At 39.4% G+C, this 19841-nt stretch overlaps 1 protein-coding gene across 11 annotated transcripts in view; it reads left to right on the top strand.

Moving 5' to 3' along the window:
* Window positions 1-19058, top strand: part of LOC123774384 (cyclin-L2) — a 41621-nt gene extending 22563 nt beyond the window's left edge. For all 11 annotated transcript variants that reach the window (XM_045768605.2, XM_069307810.1, XM_069307809.1 and 8 more), the window contains 7 exons: window positions 2094-2278; window positions 2556-2676; window positions 7357-7421; window positions 10190-10394; window positions 10680-10870; window positions 16871-17131; window positions 17355-19058. In XM_045768605.2, coding sequence (XP_045624561.1) covers window positions 2094-2278; window positions 2556-2676; window positions 7357-7421; window positions 10190-10394; window positions 10680-10870; window positions 16871-17131; window positions 17355-17712 — 1386 coding nt within the window. In that variant the 3' untranslated portion in view covers window positions 17713-19058. The remainder of the gene's footprint in view (window positions 1-2093; window positions 2279-2555; window positions 2677-7356; window positions 7422-10189; window positions 10395-10679; window positions 10871-16870; window positions 17132-17354) is intronic.
* The last annotated feature ends 783 nt before the right edge of the window (window positions 19059-19841 follow it).

The raw sequence follows: 19841 nt of genomic DNA, 5'->3' as shown, positions 1-19841 counted from the left end.
GCCTGAATGACAGCAATTTCAGTGTAGCAGTATTATTGTCAGGCATATTCACTGTAAAAAATAACAGAAGCCCATTTGAATCTTGGAGTAGAAAAGGCTTCACCGAAGAGGATATAAATGTTAGTTCTTTTCTAGTGCTAGACTATCAATGTACTGTACTACAGTTCTTCCTGACCTTTAACACTTTGGCGTACCCCGCGCGCCACCCCTCAACTGTGCTATATGGGTCCCAGGGTGTCGGGGGAGCGCGCGTAAATTCTGAAAAGTGTATACTCTTTTCAACTTTGTCACCTTAATTCTCGTCCTACGAGATTAAATTTGGTATCATTGTGTTCGCAATAGAATTCTCTACAGCACTAAATGCATATAAACTCCAAAAGCCCGGCTAATTACCCGCAGCAAACAGAGAAAGTGCCAACGAGTTACCCGGGAGCGCGCAAACGGGATAAAATGTTTTCACTATTTTCACTCTGGTCACCTCAATTTTCGTCCTAGGTCTTTCATTTTGGTCTCAATGGGTTCGCAATAGAATTCTCTAGAGGAACATTGGCATATAAAATAAAAAACCTGGTCACGCTCCAACCGCTGACGAGTTGAAGACGGGCCACGCGTTAGCCGTGAGCGAGCGCTCAGACGCCTTCCAGCTACACTCCCAATTCCCGCCCTTTTCAAGCCTTTCTTTTGCAATTTTCTTCCTGGAAGGGCCTTGTTCATGATCACTATCCATCGTGGAGTAAGCGTAGATAGTTTCTAAAGCCACAGTAAGAAATATAGCCACGGAAAATAGCCGAAATGTTCACACGTTTGAGATGCGAGGGGAGGTGACATTGGTCACAACAGTGGAGCGAAAACAATGGGCCGACGGCGTGTGCCGAGCTGCCTGTGGGCCACGAGGTGCAACAAGGAAAATGGGAAGACATCGACGCGCATTTTAAAACCAGTCCCAAAAAAATCTGATAAAAACCTGATTTTTGGCGATTATTTAAAGTGGATGACGCAATGCTGCGTCATCCCCGGCATTACCGACAGTAAACGGATGACGCAATGCTGCGTCATGCCCGGGCAAAAGTGTTAAGCAAGATGGGCTGGACAGACAGGTAACTAATTAGTCATGGAGGTAGGTGGATGGCTCGTATGTCATCTTCCTGTTCCTCAACTCTTAACTCGTACAAATGTTTAACACCATTTGTAGGATGATGTAACATCATGAGCCTTAAATCGTTGCAAAAGCCATTGTATTTACTTGTTAATGCAATAATTTGTTGTATGAGCAAGCACCACTGCCTGTGCCACCTCTTGCCTTTCTACTTCATTACCAACCCTCTATAACCCCTTTCCCAGCTAAGGTGATCACGAACCTGTTCCAATCGTATCTGATGCTGTGGGTTACCGAGGATATGTCGGAGCTGCTTCTAGACAAGATTATCCTCCTCGAGGCACCACTGCTACAGACAAGCCACACATACACACAACCTACCCATATACCAGACATCCATATATGCTCATCCAGACACCCGTAGATGCTCACTCCCACACCCAGACACCCGTATATGCTCACTCCTACACCCAGGTGCTGACATTCTGATACTCACACCCATAGTCTAATTACTCCCACATCCACTTTTGGAACTCGTTCCTACTATCAACGCCCTCACACAGTTTCTCACACCTGCATACCAGTACCTATACTCAAACCACACCCATGTTCACACACACACAGGTGTTCAATCTTACACATAGACAATAGGAAAGATTCGTATTTAAATACAATTATTCTTTATCAGGGTTTTAAGGATAACCACTTTTTTTGGACACGACTGGTCCCGGTCCGTGTGTGTCCGGAAAGCACGTGGTTGTTTGTATATACATATATATATTTATACTTGGTACGCACTCTTTTTGATGGTTACTTTGTGACCTTAATGGTGTACTATTTTTGTGTACATCCTATGTCGACTCATAATCAGTAACCCATTTTGTTGTAAACTAGGCCTTTTATATGACTGCATATTAAAACTATTGTGATTAAATTCCAATTTTGATATCTGAATAACTTTAAGCAAATTATTTCATTTGAAATCTTTATTTTGCAGGTTGCAATGGCAGCTGGTCAAGTACTCTTCCAAAGGTTTTACTATGCAAAGTCGATGGTTAGGTACCCCATGGAGACTACTGCTATGGCATGCATTGCTCTGGCCTCCAAGATTGAAGAGGCACCTCGCAAGATAAGGGATGTCATCAATGTCTTCAATCATGTTAGACAAGTAAAGAATGGAAAGTAAGTAGCTTATTTACATTGTTTTGTATTTGCAAATTGTAGCAAAGTTTCAAGGCTTTAGTGTAAACGTTCAGTGATTGAAAGTGAATGTTGTTCGGTGCTTTTAGAGTAAAGTTATTATGGACCGTGTGTGGAGTTGAATGCTCGAAGCTTTGCCAGTACTGGAAATAAGTCATGGAAGCCGCTTGACTTATTTCATGTAATAGTAATGCAGTTAGAGAATGATGGGAAGATATGATGTAATTCTAGTCATCTACTAACAATGCTGTGATTACAGGACCATTCAACCTGTGATTCTAGACAGCAACTACATAGCCCTCAAGAATCAGATCATCAAAGCCGAGCGCCGACTTTTAAAAGAACTGGGATTCTGCTGTCACGTCAAGCACCCTCACAAGGTAAGAGACTGGTTTAAAACTGTGTATGTGCACTCCCAACCTATGCATTTCATCCTCTATGAATTCAACTTTTTTCTCTTTGATAAAACATGCAAATGTGGGAGAATATTGTCTTATTAATTGCTCTTGAGCAGCAAAATCATTTCACCACCTTGGAGGTGAAGTTGTATGTATAGCTTGGGTGAAGCAGTTATTGTAATATATCGTTGTTGATTATTGTGTGCCTTAAGGACTATACCGGTAATTAACAGTAAATGTGCATCACTAATACATGAAGTGCATAAGCGCACAATACAGTATGTGAGTGTGTGTACACACACTCTTATTACATGTATACAGTATTTATAGTCATGGCATGACATTAGGAAGAGGATAAGACAATACAGGCCAACTTGTACATAAAAGTTTGAGCACAGGTAGGCACAAATTGATGATCTGATACTAGATAACTTATGTGAAGCACACAACCAAATACAGTGTATATTAAATATGAGATACTTTTAATAAGCAATGAGAAGACTAGCTAAATGACCAGTTTCCACAGCAAAACAAATTATTTACTTTTTTTCATTCTTGCCATTTTACTAACACTAAAGGGGATCTAACTTCATTAATTCTGGCCTTATGTTTAAAATATTAATAAATTTTATTTAGTTTTATTCCACTACTTCCTGTCCATGTAGGAAGTACATGGAAATTACACATGGAAGTACACATACATTGCAGAGAAATCTTTTACGGTTCCAATCAATCAGATGATCATGATGCATAGAGTTACTAAATGTTTGAAGTATGAGACAACTTTGCTATGTTGTTCATAAATTGATGGGTTTGTGCTTTGATTACGAAATGGTCTTTTTTTGGTTTAAGGTGTTATCAATGAAATGTTGTGGATATTGTAGACTGGCGCCAATTCCATAAATTACTCAATTTGGTGAATACACTGAGAACTACTAACACTTAGTTGCAAGAAACATGGACTCTATAACTGATAGTTTAACATTTAAGTGGTAATTATAATGATATTGCTATAGGAACATGCATTAGTCAGCTTCTTATACACATATAAGACATATGTGTATAATTAGTGTGTATATATAAGACATATGTGTATAATTAATACACATATTAAGCTTTAACATTCTTCCTACTCTATAGACCTTGTATCTAAAATTGGTGGTTGTTTTAGATTCAGCTACTTTGAACAAAAGTTCCAAGTAGCAATCTATACCACAGCCCGTGCTACTTGGAACTTTTGTTCCAAGTAGCACAGGTTATGGTATAGATTCCTGTTCATTTCAAGAGTGACCTTAATAGATTGGATTAAATCGTTTATTCTAGACTAGAAATCGGCTAATACTTCAGAGATAAGCTAAATGCAAACAATAAAATAACTATATTATTTACCATTCAAGGGGTTTATTAATATACTTAAATGTTCAAGAAATCCACGAACAAATTTCTAAATACTGGAGATAATGGATTACTTGTTATTCTAACTTTTGGCATAAAATTTCCCATTGACAGTGAAAGTATTATCCTTAGTGCATAAAAGTGCAGTACAGCATAAACAGGTGTAAGTTTCAGGGAATGGTCAGACAGTGGGCCGTGGGAATGTCGATCCTGAGCTAATCCAAGGTATGGAGGCCCATTGCTAACATTGTACTCGTCTGTACTGGAAAATATTAAGAGGGGCTGATCCCAAGTATGCACACAGAAATAACATCACTTGAGACCAGGCTGTGTATATTACCCCCCATTGAAAAGCAGAGGTGCAATAGGTACTCTGAGAGAAAATGCTTATTCACATCAGAAGCCTGAAAGACTTGAACATGCTTCCACTACACACTAGGGGCATAACTGACCGACCCCTCACAGTGTTCAAGAGAACTCGATAAACACCTTCAAAGGATCCCTGGTCAACCGGGCTGTGGTTCATTCATCAGGCTGCGAGCAGCTGCATCCGACAGCCTGGTTGAACAGATCATCAACCAGGAGGCCTGGTCAGAGACCTGGCTGTGGAAATCTTGACCCCTGAAATCAATGCAAGGTAACCCCACGCCTTCAGAGCAATTTGGACTAGAGTCGAGTCCTGACTAGGGAGAATGGGCTAGGAACCAATCCTTCACTGCCTCTTGTCACCCAGTAGTAATTGGGTACTTGGTTTTTACCAATTGGCAGATTGTGTTCCATTGTGTAGCTTACCATGAGCTATGGGAAGGGAAAGCTCTCAGCCTGCTAACAGAAGTCAGAAGTTGTCTGCTCCTGTACCCACCTGTGTAGAAAGATCAAATGAGAATAGAACCAGTGAAGAGCAAGGGTGCCATAGGCACAATAAGAGAACACTATAAACATCAGAGGTACACGGTTGTTCTACATCCTCCCAGCGAGCATAAGAAATATTGCCGAAACAACCGTGGACATCTTCAAGAGAAAAGTAGATCATTTTCTCAAAGGAGTGCCGGACCAACCGGGCTGTGGTGGATATGTGGACCTACGGGGTGCTGCAAGCAACAGCCTGATGGACCACATCAGAGGTACACGGTTGTTCAACATCCTCCCAGCGAGCATAAGAAATATTGCCGAAACAACCGTGGACATCTTCAAGAGAAAAGTAGATCATTTTCTCAAAGGAGTGCCGGACCAACCGGGCTGTGGTGGATATGTGGACCTACGGGGTGCTGCAAGCAACAGCCTGATGGACCAAACACACTCAAGTCAAGCCTGGCCTCGGGCCGGGCTTGGGGAATAGAACTACTCCCAGAACCCCATCAACCAGGTATCAACCAGATATGGATAGTGAATCATATTGTGCAAGAGAGTTGGGGGGTATGGTTGGTAAGGACTAAGAACCAATATGAAGTAATTGAGAATAAAGGGGCAAGCCAATATGACTGTTACACTTGGAAGGGATATGAGAATGGAGTGAAGGAACATCAGTTTATTTAAAACTTAAGTAGGACAAATGAGAAACCTGTTTTTGTAACTTGAGTGTCCATAATGGTAACGTGTGTATTGTCCTTGAATTATATCCAGGCAGTAGTGCGTCCATGCTTGGATTATGCCATTGAATTCAGGTCACCATATTTCAGTTTTATATTACAGAATGCATATATTTTCTCAAGATTTCACAAAGCATGGCAAAGTTAAACCTTAATATATTGAGTATCTTAAGACAGGGTTAGGTAAACCAGTTGTTTACATGAAAAGTACAGTAATATATATATAATATTACATGTATATTGTGAAGGTTATACCAGCTGTAGTGGATATAACCTCCATTCATAGCTACAAAAGCAAGTGTACAATTCTAGAAATACCAGTTAAATAGCTGAGGCAGGGCTCTAGAGCTGAATCTTGCATGAATCTCACCTTTAGACACAAATGGGTAAGCACTCAATACAGTATCCTTTGCTCACTCTCTCCACCCTGTTCTTATCCAGGGATATGCAAGCCTGAGAGAGTTGTTGCTATATTCTTAATCAAGTGAAGTGTCTTATGGTGTACTATATTATGTGCTATGAATGTGAAAAGAAAATGTATATACATTATACTGTTTACGCCCGGCACTGATTTTTATAGGGCTTGTCCGCATTCGAGTTGCCCAATCTTTCGAAATATCTGAATTTCTTACTAGGAATGTCCCAAAAGTAATAAATTGAACATATTGTGTACCATAACCCTGTTACTCCTGCTGTTTACAAAAAGCAGTGAACACATTCATTTGGATTACTGAGCATTTAGTGTATTTGGTAGGACAAAACTCATTAAGGATGAGAAAATGAATCTTGCAAATATTTTTTGGTGTTAACTCCTAGGTTACAGGGATAGTAATTTTGGTGGGCAGGATACAGCAGTCAGGTTATGACGTGTTACATCATACCAAAGTCATCAAGACTTTGAAGCTCAAAGTACTGAAAACTTATATTTTCTCGAGTTGGATTATATCAGGGGGAGTAACTTGTAAAAACCATGTTTTAGTTTTAACAAAATGTAAGTACCGTAGGTACTTTTGTGCAAGTAGTAGTCAAGTATTATAACTTTTTCTGTACAATCCTTCCTATGTAACATGTAAATTATTAGTCACATTGTACATATAAGCACTTGCACATTTGGGAAGTGACACTAAAATTGGGGTTTTAAGAATGACCGAGTCTCTAGACCAATACAGAGCCAGAGTCGGTCGACTTAGCGGACAGCACGCTGGACTTGTAATCCTGTGGTCCCAGGTTCAATCCCGGGTGCCGGCGAGAAACAATGGGCAGAGTTTCTTTCACCCTATGCCCCTGTTACCTAGCAGTAAAATAGTTACCTGGGTGTTAGTCAGCTGTCACGGGCTGCTTTCTGGGGGTGGAGGCCTGGTCGAGGACCGGGCTGCGGGGACACTAAAGCCCCGAAATCATCTCAAGATAACCTACAGTACTATCAGAATTTTTAATTAGAGAGAAAACAAAAACCTGCAGTCTAAAACTAAAAACTTTTAATATCAAAAATATTTGCAATTTTATTTGTATTTTTTAATGTTGGTTTTCATACTACTGTATTACTTTTATTAATCCGTGATAATCTGAAGATTTCTGCATTAGTAAATTTAAAATATTACTACTTGTTTATGCTCATTAATTTTTTCTTTATTTATTTTTAATGATTGAATTTCCATGACACAATTTCTTCTTGTAGATCATTATCATGTACCTGCGTCTGCTGGAGGTGGATGAGAACCGGCGGCTGGCCCAGTCTTCATGGTGAGTGTCTTGTATTGCAGTATTACTGGCAGCTCCATCTTTCTCACCACTCCCTGCCTTATACACCTCTCTCTCTTTGCTCTCACTTCCCCGTGCTAAATCTCTCAATGTTTCTAGCTTGTATCCTTTTGTTTCTAGCTTTTGTTCTTATTACCAAGATTAAAAAAAAGTTCCTATTTCAAATTTTTGCTTCAAATTTTCATTTTTATAAGCATTAAACCACGACTCGGCTAATACCTGCCCAGTTAGCGTTTTTGTTATGTAGTAAGATATGTGAAAGTAGTGGTACTTATTTGGTGTTAATTTTGAGTGACTTAGACCATTAGGGTTTTCTTATGTAATATCTTCTGACATGCTTGATGGAGCTACCAGTATCCCTTGTATTTTTTCCTTAATTTGTTTTCCAGTGGTTCGTGGTGTACATAAGGTGAAGATAGTGCAATTGTTGGTTGAGTAAATAGAATGTTGAATAAATAGGTAAGAGTAAGTTGTAAAGCACACGAGTTTTGTTAAGGAAGGACAATTTTGTAATACTGAATGACCACGCTGCTCGGTGATGATATTCACCGCCCGAATCTAATCATTATTATAATAATAGAACGATTTATAATTATGATGCCCGGGTATTTCTGTAAACCCGAGTGTGTTTTGAATTTGTCAATTTTGCCGTAGAGTACTATCTTCACCTAAGGGTTACTCTACCTTGTGCTTGACTTCACCTGAACCTGGTGTTCATGCCATGCATGGCAACCACAGAAGAACTAATAGATTTTTGCCAGATAAGGAGTCACAATTGGCTCCGCACATGTTGAAAGATATATTATAGAATTGCCTCTTCTTATGACAGCTATGGCACATGAATAAAATATTGGTTTGTGTATATATATAAAGAGTTGCAATATTATTGCTCTAGTTTTTCACTGCATCATTCACTAGATTTTAATAAACAAACCTTTAAAGGGGAGGTAAATGTGTTGTCCCGAGTCGAGACAATTATTATAATTTTCTTTCACACTTGGTCGTGCTGTTATTATTCAGACATGTTAATTTGGCTTTAGTTTAGGATCTTGAGAAAGTAGTTATATGAATCACACCTCAATCATTCAGATTGTGTTCCTAAGGTTTTCATTATTTTTTAGAAAAGATATCAATTGGATTAGTGTCATTTTTGTGACAAGTAAGGCTGAGAGTTGATGGCTCACTTTATAATACCAGGCACAAGAAATATAATGGTTACATTAAAGTCTTCCTCTTTAAAGATTTATGATGCAGTGGTTTTTTTGTTATTGTGTTTTTTATGAGGTACATACATTTTTCTTTTTTGAATGTGATTAAGTGATTTGTGTATGGGTGTTAATTTCAAGTTCATGTAGTTGTTTACTGAAAGGCTAATATCTAGGTTAAAGACATTTTATTTCAGGAATAATCAACGATTCTTAATTTGTTGGTCAAATTGCATACAAGTGAAATTGTATGATTACCAGATGAGGTGCTAATTACTCAAAAAGATGTATTGATTGCACAATATTAATGTAAGGTTTTGTTCCATCTCAGAGGAAGGTGGGGCAAGGTAAGTAGTGTTGGTGAGGCCAGCACTGCCCCTGCGCCCTCCATCATCACCACCACCACCACCACCACAACAACCTTGACCTTCAGCTCCACCACCACCACCACCTTCCCCTCTGCTAGCGTGGCTGGCATGTGACGCGTAGTCTGGCTGGGCCCCTGTCACTCTGGGCTCCCCTTCGGTCGTGTGTGGTGGCGCCGTGGGTGGTGTCTGCCAGGGTACCTCTGACAGGCAGAGTTGACTCCCCAGCAACTCCCTCTTAGGCTCTGCAGAAAGTGCCTACCTGGCCTCCAGCTACCACACACAGCGGCTCATTGACTTTTTGTGTAGCTCCAGCCATTACTTGTGAATGTAATATTTCAGTAGTAAAGTCATAGTCATGAAGTGATAACTATTAGCATCAAGGTGTTAAACAATCACTGACAAACGTATATTTTTCTCAGTACTTTAAAAGAAGGTGCTTTCAAATACTAATTAAAAACTGAAGGAATTGTCAAAACATTTAAAAAGCGTCAATTTGTTTTAGGTAATAGTATCCTCTGGCTGATAATTTTGCAGGGATTGCATGCAGATGGCTCTTGGACAAGAAATATTTCCCCAGAAGTGAAAAGTGCGTAATGTTGCTTTGCCTCTAAATAGTATGTCACTGGAGCTATATCAGAATATGGAAACTTGCATAACTTGAAATTTTCTTGGTAGTGGAAGTGGTGACAGTGGCTGTGCCAGCAGGACTGGTGAAGAGGAGGACTCTAGTGGTGCAGCGATGGGTTGGGGTGGAATTCCATGCACTAAACTCTCTTTGCAGGTGTTGAAATTCCACAGAATCAAAGGAGAGTGGAGCCAGCCAGCCTTGTGATCGTAACATGCAGCAGTAAAGCAAGGAGTGGGAAAAAGGAAATGGTGATGTGGAATGGAGATGTGAAGGGTCAGGTTGGACAGGTGGAGGATGGGCGGCCAGCACTGGGCTTCATCGCGTCTTCAGGGTCTTTTGTTCTCACTGTTTTCTGGTTTGTATTTCCTCTTCAAGGAAATGGCCATGGAAGATGTACTTAGAGGAAGGGTAAAGTGTTGTAGTGAAGTCTTCATGTGACTATAATTTGAGCAGCCTCACTGCATAGTTTCACTGTGCCTGGTAGCCATCAACTACTCGTGCCTCTAGGAGGCGACATATCCCCCCCAGCATGTTGTCTTTCTTCAACAGGAACTACATGAATGATGCCCTACGGACCGATGTGTTTGTTCGCTACAATCCTGAAACGATTGCCTGTGCCTGTATCTGGCTTGCTGCTAGGTTATTGAAGGTGTCCTTGCCTGAGCAACCTCCTTGGTACTTGGTGTTAAGAGTATCTCAAGAGGGCATTGAAGATGTAGCAGCTTCTATACTTAGACTCTATACTAGGAAAAAGGCAAGTATATATATTTATATGTATAATACAATATTTGGATTTATGCATTTTTGTCAATTTATTATCCAATATTGATTAGAATATTGGCCACCTGTCTCTGTGAATACTTTATAAAAGTTAGATTTTAAAGATTTTAGTTATTATCCAAAGGAGATATGGGCAGTTTTAACTGTTGATATTGCATTTAATATACACAACTTCCTTTTCTGTATATCTAATGTATTGAAATTGAGCACAGTCATAAGCTGTGATGGGTTAAAGGAATAATTGAAATGTTTATTACAGGTTAAACTAGAAGTCTTGGAAACCAAAGTTGAAGAGATCCGCAGGGAGCAACAAGAGGCAAGGTTACGCAGCAAAGCTGTGGCATCATTGACAACTCCGCTGACAAACACACACTTCAGTCCTGTATCCCATAATAATTCTCCAAACAAAACTTCGTCACCAGGGCGTAAACGTTCTTCTTCTCCAGACAGGTAAATCTTAGGAATGATTCCTCTACCCCTTTTTCTTAATTCATATCCCCAACCATAATTTTACATCTTTATTCAGTCATTTATTCACATTTAAATCTGTGGAGCCCTATAACTTAATGCAGTATTCTTCCTAAGACCATGTAGTGCCTATGTCATGTTTGTGATAAGTTGACTGTACAATATTATTTCTTAGTAATTTATATTTACCAAGCCATTTGCAGTGCAATAGCATTAAAACGGTGCAAATTTATACAATAGTCTATATGGATCAAGGTTTTAAAGCCAAGTACATTGTTGCAATGCAGCGTGCACAATATTTTGGGATAATCATAACTGACACACCAATGGAGCTTGGTAGACCCTAAGACCTAGAGGGACCTTATGGTCGGGGGAACCACACTTGCTAGTGTCCTGCAGGATTCCATATTAATTAAAGTCACTAATCACACAACATTTCTAAGGCTTTTTATTGTTTCTAACATTATTAAAACATTACTTCTCCTCTTTTTATATAAGATGGGATAGCTTAAAAAGGTTTATCTAGCCAATAGCATAACATTATCTAGCTTGCCAATCAGTGGCGATGGGAAAGAGCTCTAGCTCTAGGCCCTGCCACCTAGCCATTTATACCTGGCGCACTACTTTTATCTCTCAACGTTGATCGTATTTTTGTTTTGACGTTGAGGATGGAAGTGACTTTCCACTTGTTGACCATCCATGCATGGAATGACACTTCCTTACATCTGTCCAGTTTTCATTGATGTCCTTTTGCCCTGCCTCCTCTCAAGTTAAGGGCACCTAACTATTTTTATGGAAAATACATCATCATCAGAATAAATACAGGTCATTAGAAAATAAGATCAAAAATTATATAATTGACAGTTATGGTTGGTATATGGGGCTGCATTTTTGGTGGGAAAATTCAAATCTCAAAATGCAGTTTTGTTTCTAATACTCCTCCATTAGTTATCCAATTTTTATGAAATATTAGCATTACACAAATCATAGGCAACTATGTTTATAAATATTTGGAAATTTTTTATTTTATTATGCAATATATATATTTTTTATAATTTTAAAAAAGATTAATACACTAGGAAATCACAATAGCATGATATATATTTATGAAATGATTGGAGCCAGATGGGGGATCAGACCAGTGTCGTGTCTTGCCCAGAGATGCACGTCTTAACCCATTGGATCACGATATACTAAAAGTAATTTAACCTGGGATCTGCCCAAATCCACCTGGAGTCTTTGAGGCAACGAACTTACGACCAATCCAAGTTTTTACAAATGACGTGGGTAATTTGTAAGAGCTTGGATTGGCTACCAAGCTAGCTCTGTGCCTCAAGACTTCTAGTAGACTCGGGCAGATCCCATCTTAAATTACTTAATATCGTGGGTTGAATGGGTGAAGGTGCGTGTGGGGGTGACGCACCATGATGTTGGTTCGGTCTCCATTCTGCTTCGGTGATTTTTGTCAAAGTGCTTAATGATTTTTGTTTAATAGTTTTTTAATATAGAACTTTTTCTGTTGCTTTCAATAATACAAAAGAAATTACCTTGCCATAATATATATTTAATAGTAATTATTCGTGTGTTTTAAAAGGCAGAATTTGAAAGAAATACAGTATGAACTAAAAGTATGTTCAAGAGTATGAATAGTTTGGTGCCCCTAAATAGTGTGCCCTTGTCCTCATTGTCTATTTCTCTTAATATTGTATTGTCGTGATCATGTCCTTTTCCTTATCTTTTTTTCTTCTCTGTGAGGTTGAGTTTCCTTTGTGTCCTCATAGCTGAACACACTGTTATGGTACCAATTTAGGTGCGAACCTTGATACTTATGTTTCTTTTTGTGCTTCACGAGGTGTGGGTTTCATGCCGGTGCTGCATATTCCAGTAATGAACTCGTATAGGCAGTGTATTTAGGCATAAAAATAGGCAAGGAAGCATGGGCCTCATTGTTTAGAATCTTAAATGCTTTTCTAATGCAGGCGATGAGTCACAATAACGTGGTTAAAGTATGTTGACCAGACACACACTAGAAGGTGAAGGGACGATGACGTTTCGGTCCGTCCTGGACCATTCTCAAGTCGATTGTGAGAATAGTTGCCAGCTTCCCATATACCACTTAATGTTGACATGAATGCCTGTGAGTGCTGGGATTATATTAACTCCCAGGTCTTTTTCTATTATTATTTCTTGTAATCATATTTTCCTTGTAGTGTGGTTACTTATAGATCTCTCATCTCCTGTATACATCTTCATTACTTTACACTTGTTTGGATTCAATTCCAGCAGTCATCTGTCCTCTTGTGTGCAGTTTAACCAACTCTGTCTTGGTCTTCATGTAGCACCTGATAATCCTACTCGGTTCTTACTCATCCATTAACTTTGCATCATCTGCAAACTTGGACATGTATGCCATACATGCTCCCAGCCTGATGTGTACTCCCTTGGCCATGGCCTTTGTTTCCTATTTGTTTTTCTGTCGTGGGTAATTTGTTTTTTTGTGAGGAAATGTCAAAAGCTTTCTGGCAGTTCAGGAAGAGGCAATCAACTCTTCCTCCAGTCTCCTGTCCTTATTTTGGGGACAGTTAAAGAATTTAATGAAGTTTATTTGCCATTATTTTTCCTTTCTGAACCTGTTGTGCCTCTATATAGGGTGCTTGAGAGTGATACTGGTCTATAGGTCAGTACTTCATATTTATCCCATTGAATATTAGAACCTCATTCTCCTGTTCCAGATGTTCATAAACTCCCTTCTCTCCAGTGTTATGTTATTGATCTAGATTATTGGCAAGAAAAAATCTCTGTAGCTAACTTGTGTAACAGTGGTAATATGTTCTATTCTACTGCTTTTTGTCACATTCCGTTTTCAAGGTATCTTTTTACCTATTTTTGCCATCCATCAACCCTGGGCCAGTCAGTCTTGAGGTCTATGCACAGATATTAAAATAAAATCCTTGCATGCCAGTCTGACTCTGGTTTATAAACACGTAGTAACCACTTGTTGAGTTCTTTACACAATTTCATTCTCCAGGAGTCTTCTGGTTCCTGCTGTCTGATGACACATTTTTCTGCTGTACTGTTGTGTTTTCCCTGTGTATGAGTGCCAAGGGAACTGTATGTTGCTTTTGCTGCAATGTCACATTTAAACTGGTGCTCCACTGCCTTTCTGGCTGTCTTTAATTCCTCCCTATTGGCCTCTGTACCTCTGGCCATGCTTTACCCATGCCCTTTATTTTTTCCCTTTTCCCTTTCCTTGTTACTTTGTTGAACCATGAGTTTGCATATTTTTTTATTTTTTTCATCCTTTTTTATTTTTTTCATCCACTTCTCTCCTAAGAAGTATGAACTGTTCGTTGGTTCTACTTATTTTCGTGTTACGAATTCCATCATCTTATTTGCTGACTTTCCTTCTATTTCAGTCTCCCATTGAACATCTTGCAGGTAAGCCCTCCTCTGGTCCCGACTTCTATATTCTCTTGTTCTTGATCTGGTTTCACGATGCAAGACTCCCTCTTTCAATTCTAAAATTTAACCCTTAAAGTGCGGCTATCATAAAATTTGCCACCCACCCTGTGAGCAATCAAATAGATTATTATTGTACTTGTTTTCTATTGTGAAAGGGTAGATCTGTATTTAAAAGTATGAAAAATGAACACAAAGTCGTATACCTGTCCTCATTTTGGCTTGGGTGGTGATGAACATTACTATTGGCATTTGGTTGTGATGGTAGCTAAGACCAAACGAAAATTATTTTTGCTTATTTATCATGTGAAATATTTTCAGGAATGAAGAAGCTATGCAAACAAAATTTATACTATGTAATGTTAATATAAGTCTTTGATAATTGCTGTAATCATTATAAGATGGATATCAGGAGCTGAAGTCTGACTCCCATGACTGTTGGTGGGCACCATTGGATTATTGGAACCATATAATTCTTCAGACAATAGTAGGCATCCATTAGTCTCGGGAGACTATGGAGTTGTGCTCTGGGTGTCGGTCTGGAGCGGCCTCTCCAGGGTGCAAAGTCAGGGTAGGTTGATACGTAGAAGACAATACATAAATACTATGGTGATGACAGCATTGCACTAAGCAACATACTAAGAACTATTATTTTTCTTTGTGACCCTGAATGGTCTTCTTTCCTCTCTTCCCTCGTGAATTTTCTCAACGCTCTACGTTAAGATTTAACCCTCTGCTGTCGAGGTGATGACTTGCCTTTCCTTCAAAGATGGTTTCAACTTACAATTGATGCAGTGTCGTCCTGGGCCACCAATCACATTGCTTCAAGTTCTCTACAATTAGGACTTGTGCCATGACTTTTATTAGGAAGCAGATTGTTTTTCATCCCATTTTGTCGCTCTATGGTACTCCTCTTCTGCATTAAGATCCTGCTAAACCTTTGGGGGTTTAGCATTGACACTGTTGTCTTGGTTGCCTCATATCTCTTACCTCCGAGTTAAATGTTCCAAGGCCTTAACTTATTTAGTTCTGTTTCGTACTTTCTGGGGAGCTGATAGATGCACGCTCCTCTATTTTCATTCCTCTCTCGTGTTGTCTAAACTCGATTATGGCTGTACTGCTTACTCATCTACCTCTCCTTGAACTCTTCGTTGTCATGATGCTCTGTACCATACGGGGTTACGCCTCAACTATGGAGCCTTTCCATCCCCGTCTCTGAACTTGTCTGTTGAAACCTCTGGCCTGTCTCTACAGTTCGTCGGGAAGGTTATTGGCTTCACTACTTTGCGCGGTCCCTATGAAATCTTCACTCTCGCTTCGTGGAGGGTCCCACTTTTAAAGTTTTGCTAAACCTTGACCCACATGGGAAAGGCTTCTACCCTTCCTCTACAGTTCTGATACTCCTTTTCTTCACACTCCATTGCTGTCTTTTCAGATGGGTCTAAGTCTGCCGATAGTGTAGGCTACTCGGTTGTCCTGCCTTACACACCAATGTGTGTTGCCTGTCCCCAGAGACTAGCATCTTCACAGAAGAACTTTATGCAATTTTGTATGGCCGTCATCAACTTTTCTCATTGTCGAGATTCCTTTGTCGTTGTAGTTGATTCTAGCAGGGTGCTAGAATCAACCATGGGTCTGGGGTCATTTAATCCTATGTGATCTAAATTCAACATTGGCTATTTTTTATATCTAGTAGATTTAAGACAGTAGAGTTTTGTTGGGTTCCCAGACATGTTGGCATCATCTTAGTGCCAGGATAGTCATTTAAGGATACTATCCACACTTGTCCTATTTCCCAGAAAGGCATTCATTAGTCAAATTTCTACCCAGTCATTTATTTTTCAATCTGTGCCCGTTGGTAGGGTCGTTGTTCTTCAGTTACCGGTTACAATCTGCGGGCTCTTAAGGGTAGTGTGTTCCCATGGCTTTTTCCTCCCACCGTAACCAGCGGTGGGAAACACCTGTCGACTTTACATATTGGCTTAATGGAGCACTGCCCTGCTCCTTATTGTCCAAACTGTATTGTCCCTCTTACGGTCACATTTCTCCTTATTGAATGTCTTGATTTTCAGGATGTTCATGTGTCTTGCTTAAAGCCTGTCCCTCGTGGTCATTTGTTCCTAGGTAGAATTCATGGTGAATCCAATGACTTTGATATCGCTCGCCTTGTACATTTTTGTTCTTGCATTGGCATTCGTAGTAATATTTAGGGTCTTTTGAATATTCTGTGCCTTTGATGGTGCTTCATCGTCTCCCCGGCTTGGTGCCTTTTTTTTTTTTGATAGATATTATGTGGCCATGTAAATAACTTTCCCGATTGTTTACATGCAGTTGGACCATATTTGGTTGTACAACTGATAGTTGATAACACTATCAGTAGGAAAGGTCAAATAAGGTTTAAATGATGGGCTTGTTGGCAGGACTTTATTCCAATTATGTACTGTGGATGATCTGTGTTTATGTACCATGTGTTTTGCAAAGTTATTAGAATACAGTAATAAAATTGCCATTCTGTTTTTCCAGAAATTCGGGAAGAAAACGAAGCGGAAGTAGTGGTAGCCGATCTAGAAGCCGGAGCCGTAGCCACTCGAGATCATCACACCGTCGCTCTCGCAAAAAGCAGCGCCGTGGCGATTCCCGATCCTCTCGTTCCCATTCCAGATCTCGATCAAGGTCCCGAACTCGATCACGGTCCCACTCCCGAGATAAACACAGAGGTAACAAAAAATATTCTCGGACTCCATCGCCAACCGTGACTCCGCCTCCACGTTTTACGAAGAACAAGTGAGTTTTACCCCATTTCTCGCTCTCTAATCATGGGTTTGACTAGACTTGGATTGACAATAATGGGAATTTGTGTGTTGATAGTTTACTTTTCATAAATTATTTGCTTTAAATTTTCAGAAAATTCATAAATGCTTTAATGGCTGGTGGTATGTGTCTAACAAAAATACATAAAATCTTTATAATGCCTAGTATTCTAAAAAAATTTAATTTTCTTTTGCAGAGACAAGGGGCTGATTGTTAGATCAAGATCCCGTTCTCACTCAAGGTCACCCCAGAGAAACTATGAAAAGTATGATAGATATGAGAAGTACGAAAAAGCGGAACGTTACTCCAAGGGTGGTGATAGATATGAAAAGAACGATAGATATGTGAGAGACGACAAAATGAACAAATACGAAAACAAAGAAAAGGTCGACAAGTATGCTAATAAGTATGGCAACAAGTTTGATAGATACGATGTTGATAAGAAGAAGTATGAGAGAGACGATAAAAAATATTATGACAATGGCTTTGGAAAGCCTCACAAAGCCAAGAAAAATGGACGCCACAGATCTAGGTCCCGAGATAGGCGGCGATAGTCTCTACAGAGTTGTGTGAACGTGGAGCAGCTCATGTTGGAGGTCAATAGAGAATGACTTCTCTTAAACGCCCAGGGATATTCAGATTACCTGAAACTTCACAAATTGAATTTTTGCATAACCCATACAAGTTTCTGTGTGTTATATTTTGAAGCCATACACAGTTTTGATGTACAAGAGACTTTATAAATGTATATATGTATATAGAGAAATATATATATGTTCAGTTCTGTACCAATCAGTTGGAATGAGCACCCTCCTACACCTGTATGAAAAAAATGACCTTAAAATCTAACTCTCCGTGACAAAAATTGGTATATTATTGAGCCAATAGAGGAGTAGTAGTAGTAGTCTGGAGGTGTTGATGTTTGCTCATATTGAGCAGCTGCAGGCAGTTGTATTGTAGGGAGATAGATGGTCAGTATAGCATATAAATTTGCCATTACTTGTATGCTGTAGATGAGGTCCTGTAGGTTCATCTCCATTTCCACTTTGTAATTGGATGTATTCAGTTACCTTAAGAGCTTTCTGAAAGTTGTAAGGTGGGACTAATAATTCCAAATGGTGTTTACCACGTGTATAGGAATTGTGCTCCTTGGCGTATTTCATTTGCAATAGTAATCTTGATAATCATTCCTAGATAAAATTAATGTTTCTTGAAAATAATTAAGGCAGTGACCTTTAGATCTAATTCGGTAAAATAGATTGAAATGGGTCTCTTCATATAGGAATTTTTGTTGCCAAGTAATTCAGCTGTGCACTACACTGTTGTGGAATATTTTGTTTGTGTAAGTGGTTGTTGAACGCAGTTTGTAATTTTATCACTAGGCAGAAAAACTTTCAGTGTATACAAATGACACAATTTACCCTACAACTTCGTGCAATTTAAATAAACTGATTGGAAGAGGATTGTTGGACTAAGACATACTCTGTTTCAAGGTTACTGCTCGTGAACTAAACTGAAACTAAACTAAACAAGCCAATTCCACTTTAATTTTCTCTAGGTTACATTTGCAAAACGTTTATCAATGGATGTAGTGTGGTTAAAGTTGGCCGTCAGGTGTGGGTTGTGAGGAAGTCTTTAAAAGTAACCTTGGAACAGATTGTGTGTTTTTCTACATTTTATATTTTAAGTAATTAAGGTGATAAATAAAAAAAATAGGTTACCAAAAATTTTAGAGTATGAAATATGTATTTTCTGATACTTGCTGAAATAAGTTTAACTTGGTTAAATAAACTGTGATGTGTATATATTATTAAAACTTTGCTAAGTACCACATAAATTTGTCTTAAAAAACATGTATATTCACACTCATGTAGTTGGAATATAAATTATTTTTTATAAACCATCTTTATTTACCATGTTAATAAAAGCAGAAATGTTTAGGTACACGAGTCAAACTGCAAAGATAATTGACCAGTGCCAGTAACTGTATTTAACATTGTTTCCTGTAAAATATCCATCCATTTTTTGGGTTTCACCTCGATGCTCTCAGGCTGGCGAGATTTGCATCAGGGCCTCTCCTCTTTGTTGACCAGACCACACACTAGAAGTTGAAGGGACGACGACGTTTCGGTCCGTCCTGGACCATTCTCAAAGTCAATTCTCTCCTCTCCTCTTTGTTGTTGGGAACATACCAAGGAAACTCGAGTTAGGTCTTTCAATTCAGCTGGGCTGTATGGGTCTCGAACCTTGGACCTCACGCGTGAGAGACCGATGCTTTATCAACCGCCACATTGTTTATTTCCACGGAAGTGTGGATGTTTGTTTATTGATTTAGGGCTGTTCAGGTCAGTGGACTGCCTGCATTTTGAGGACGGGCAGGTCTCGAAAGAAGATAAGTGTCGGTTGGGGGACGCATCCCAACAAAGGAGAATGTGGTTCTTGTGCCAGCATAGAATGTTTATGTAGCAGGGCTACTTCTCTGGAATCCATATGCAGGCGATGAGTCACAATAACGTGGCTGAAGTATGTTGACCAGACCACACTAGAAGTTGAAGGGACGACGACGTTTCGGTCCGTCCTGGACCATTCTCAAGTCGATTGTGTCGTTTAGTCGAAACGTCGTCGTCCCTTCAACTTCTAGTGTGTGGTCTGGTCAACTTCTCTGGAAAGTGGGGACCATTAT

Source organism: Procambarus clarkii, chromosome 61 (genome assembly GCF_040958095.1).
Source record: "Procambarus clarkii isolate CNS0578487 chromosome 61, FALCON_Pclarkii_2.0, whole genome shotgun sequence".
Lineage (NCBI taxonomy): Eukaryota > Metazoa > Arthropoda > Malacostraca > Decapoda > Cambaridae > Procambarus > Procambarus clarkii.
The sequence above is the reverse complement of the archived record's forward strand: the minus strand, read 5'-3'. Positions and strand labels throughout refer to the sequence as shown.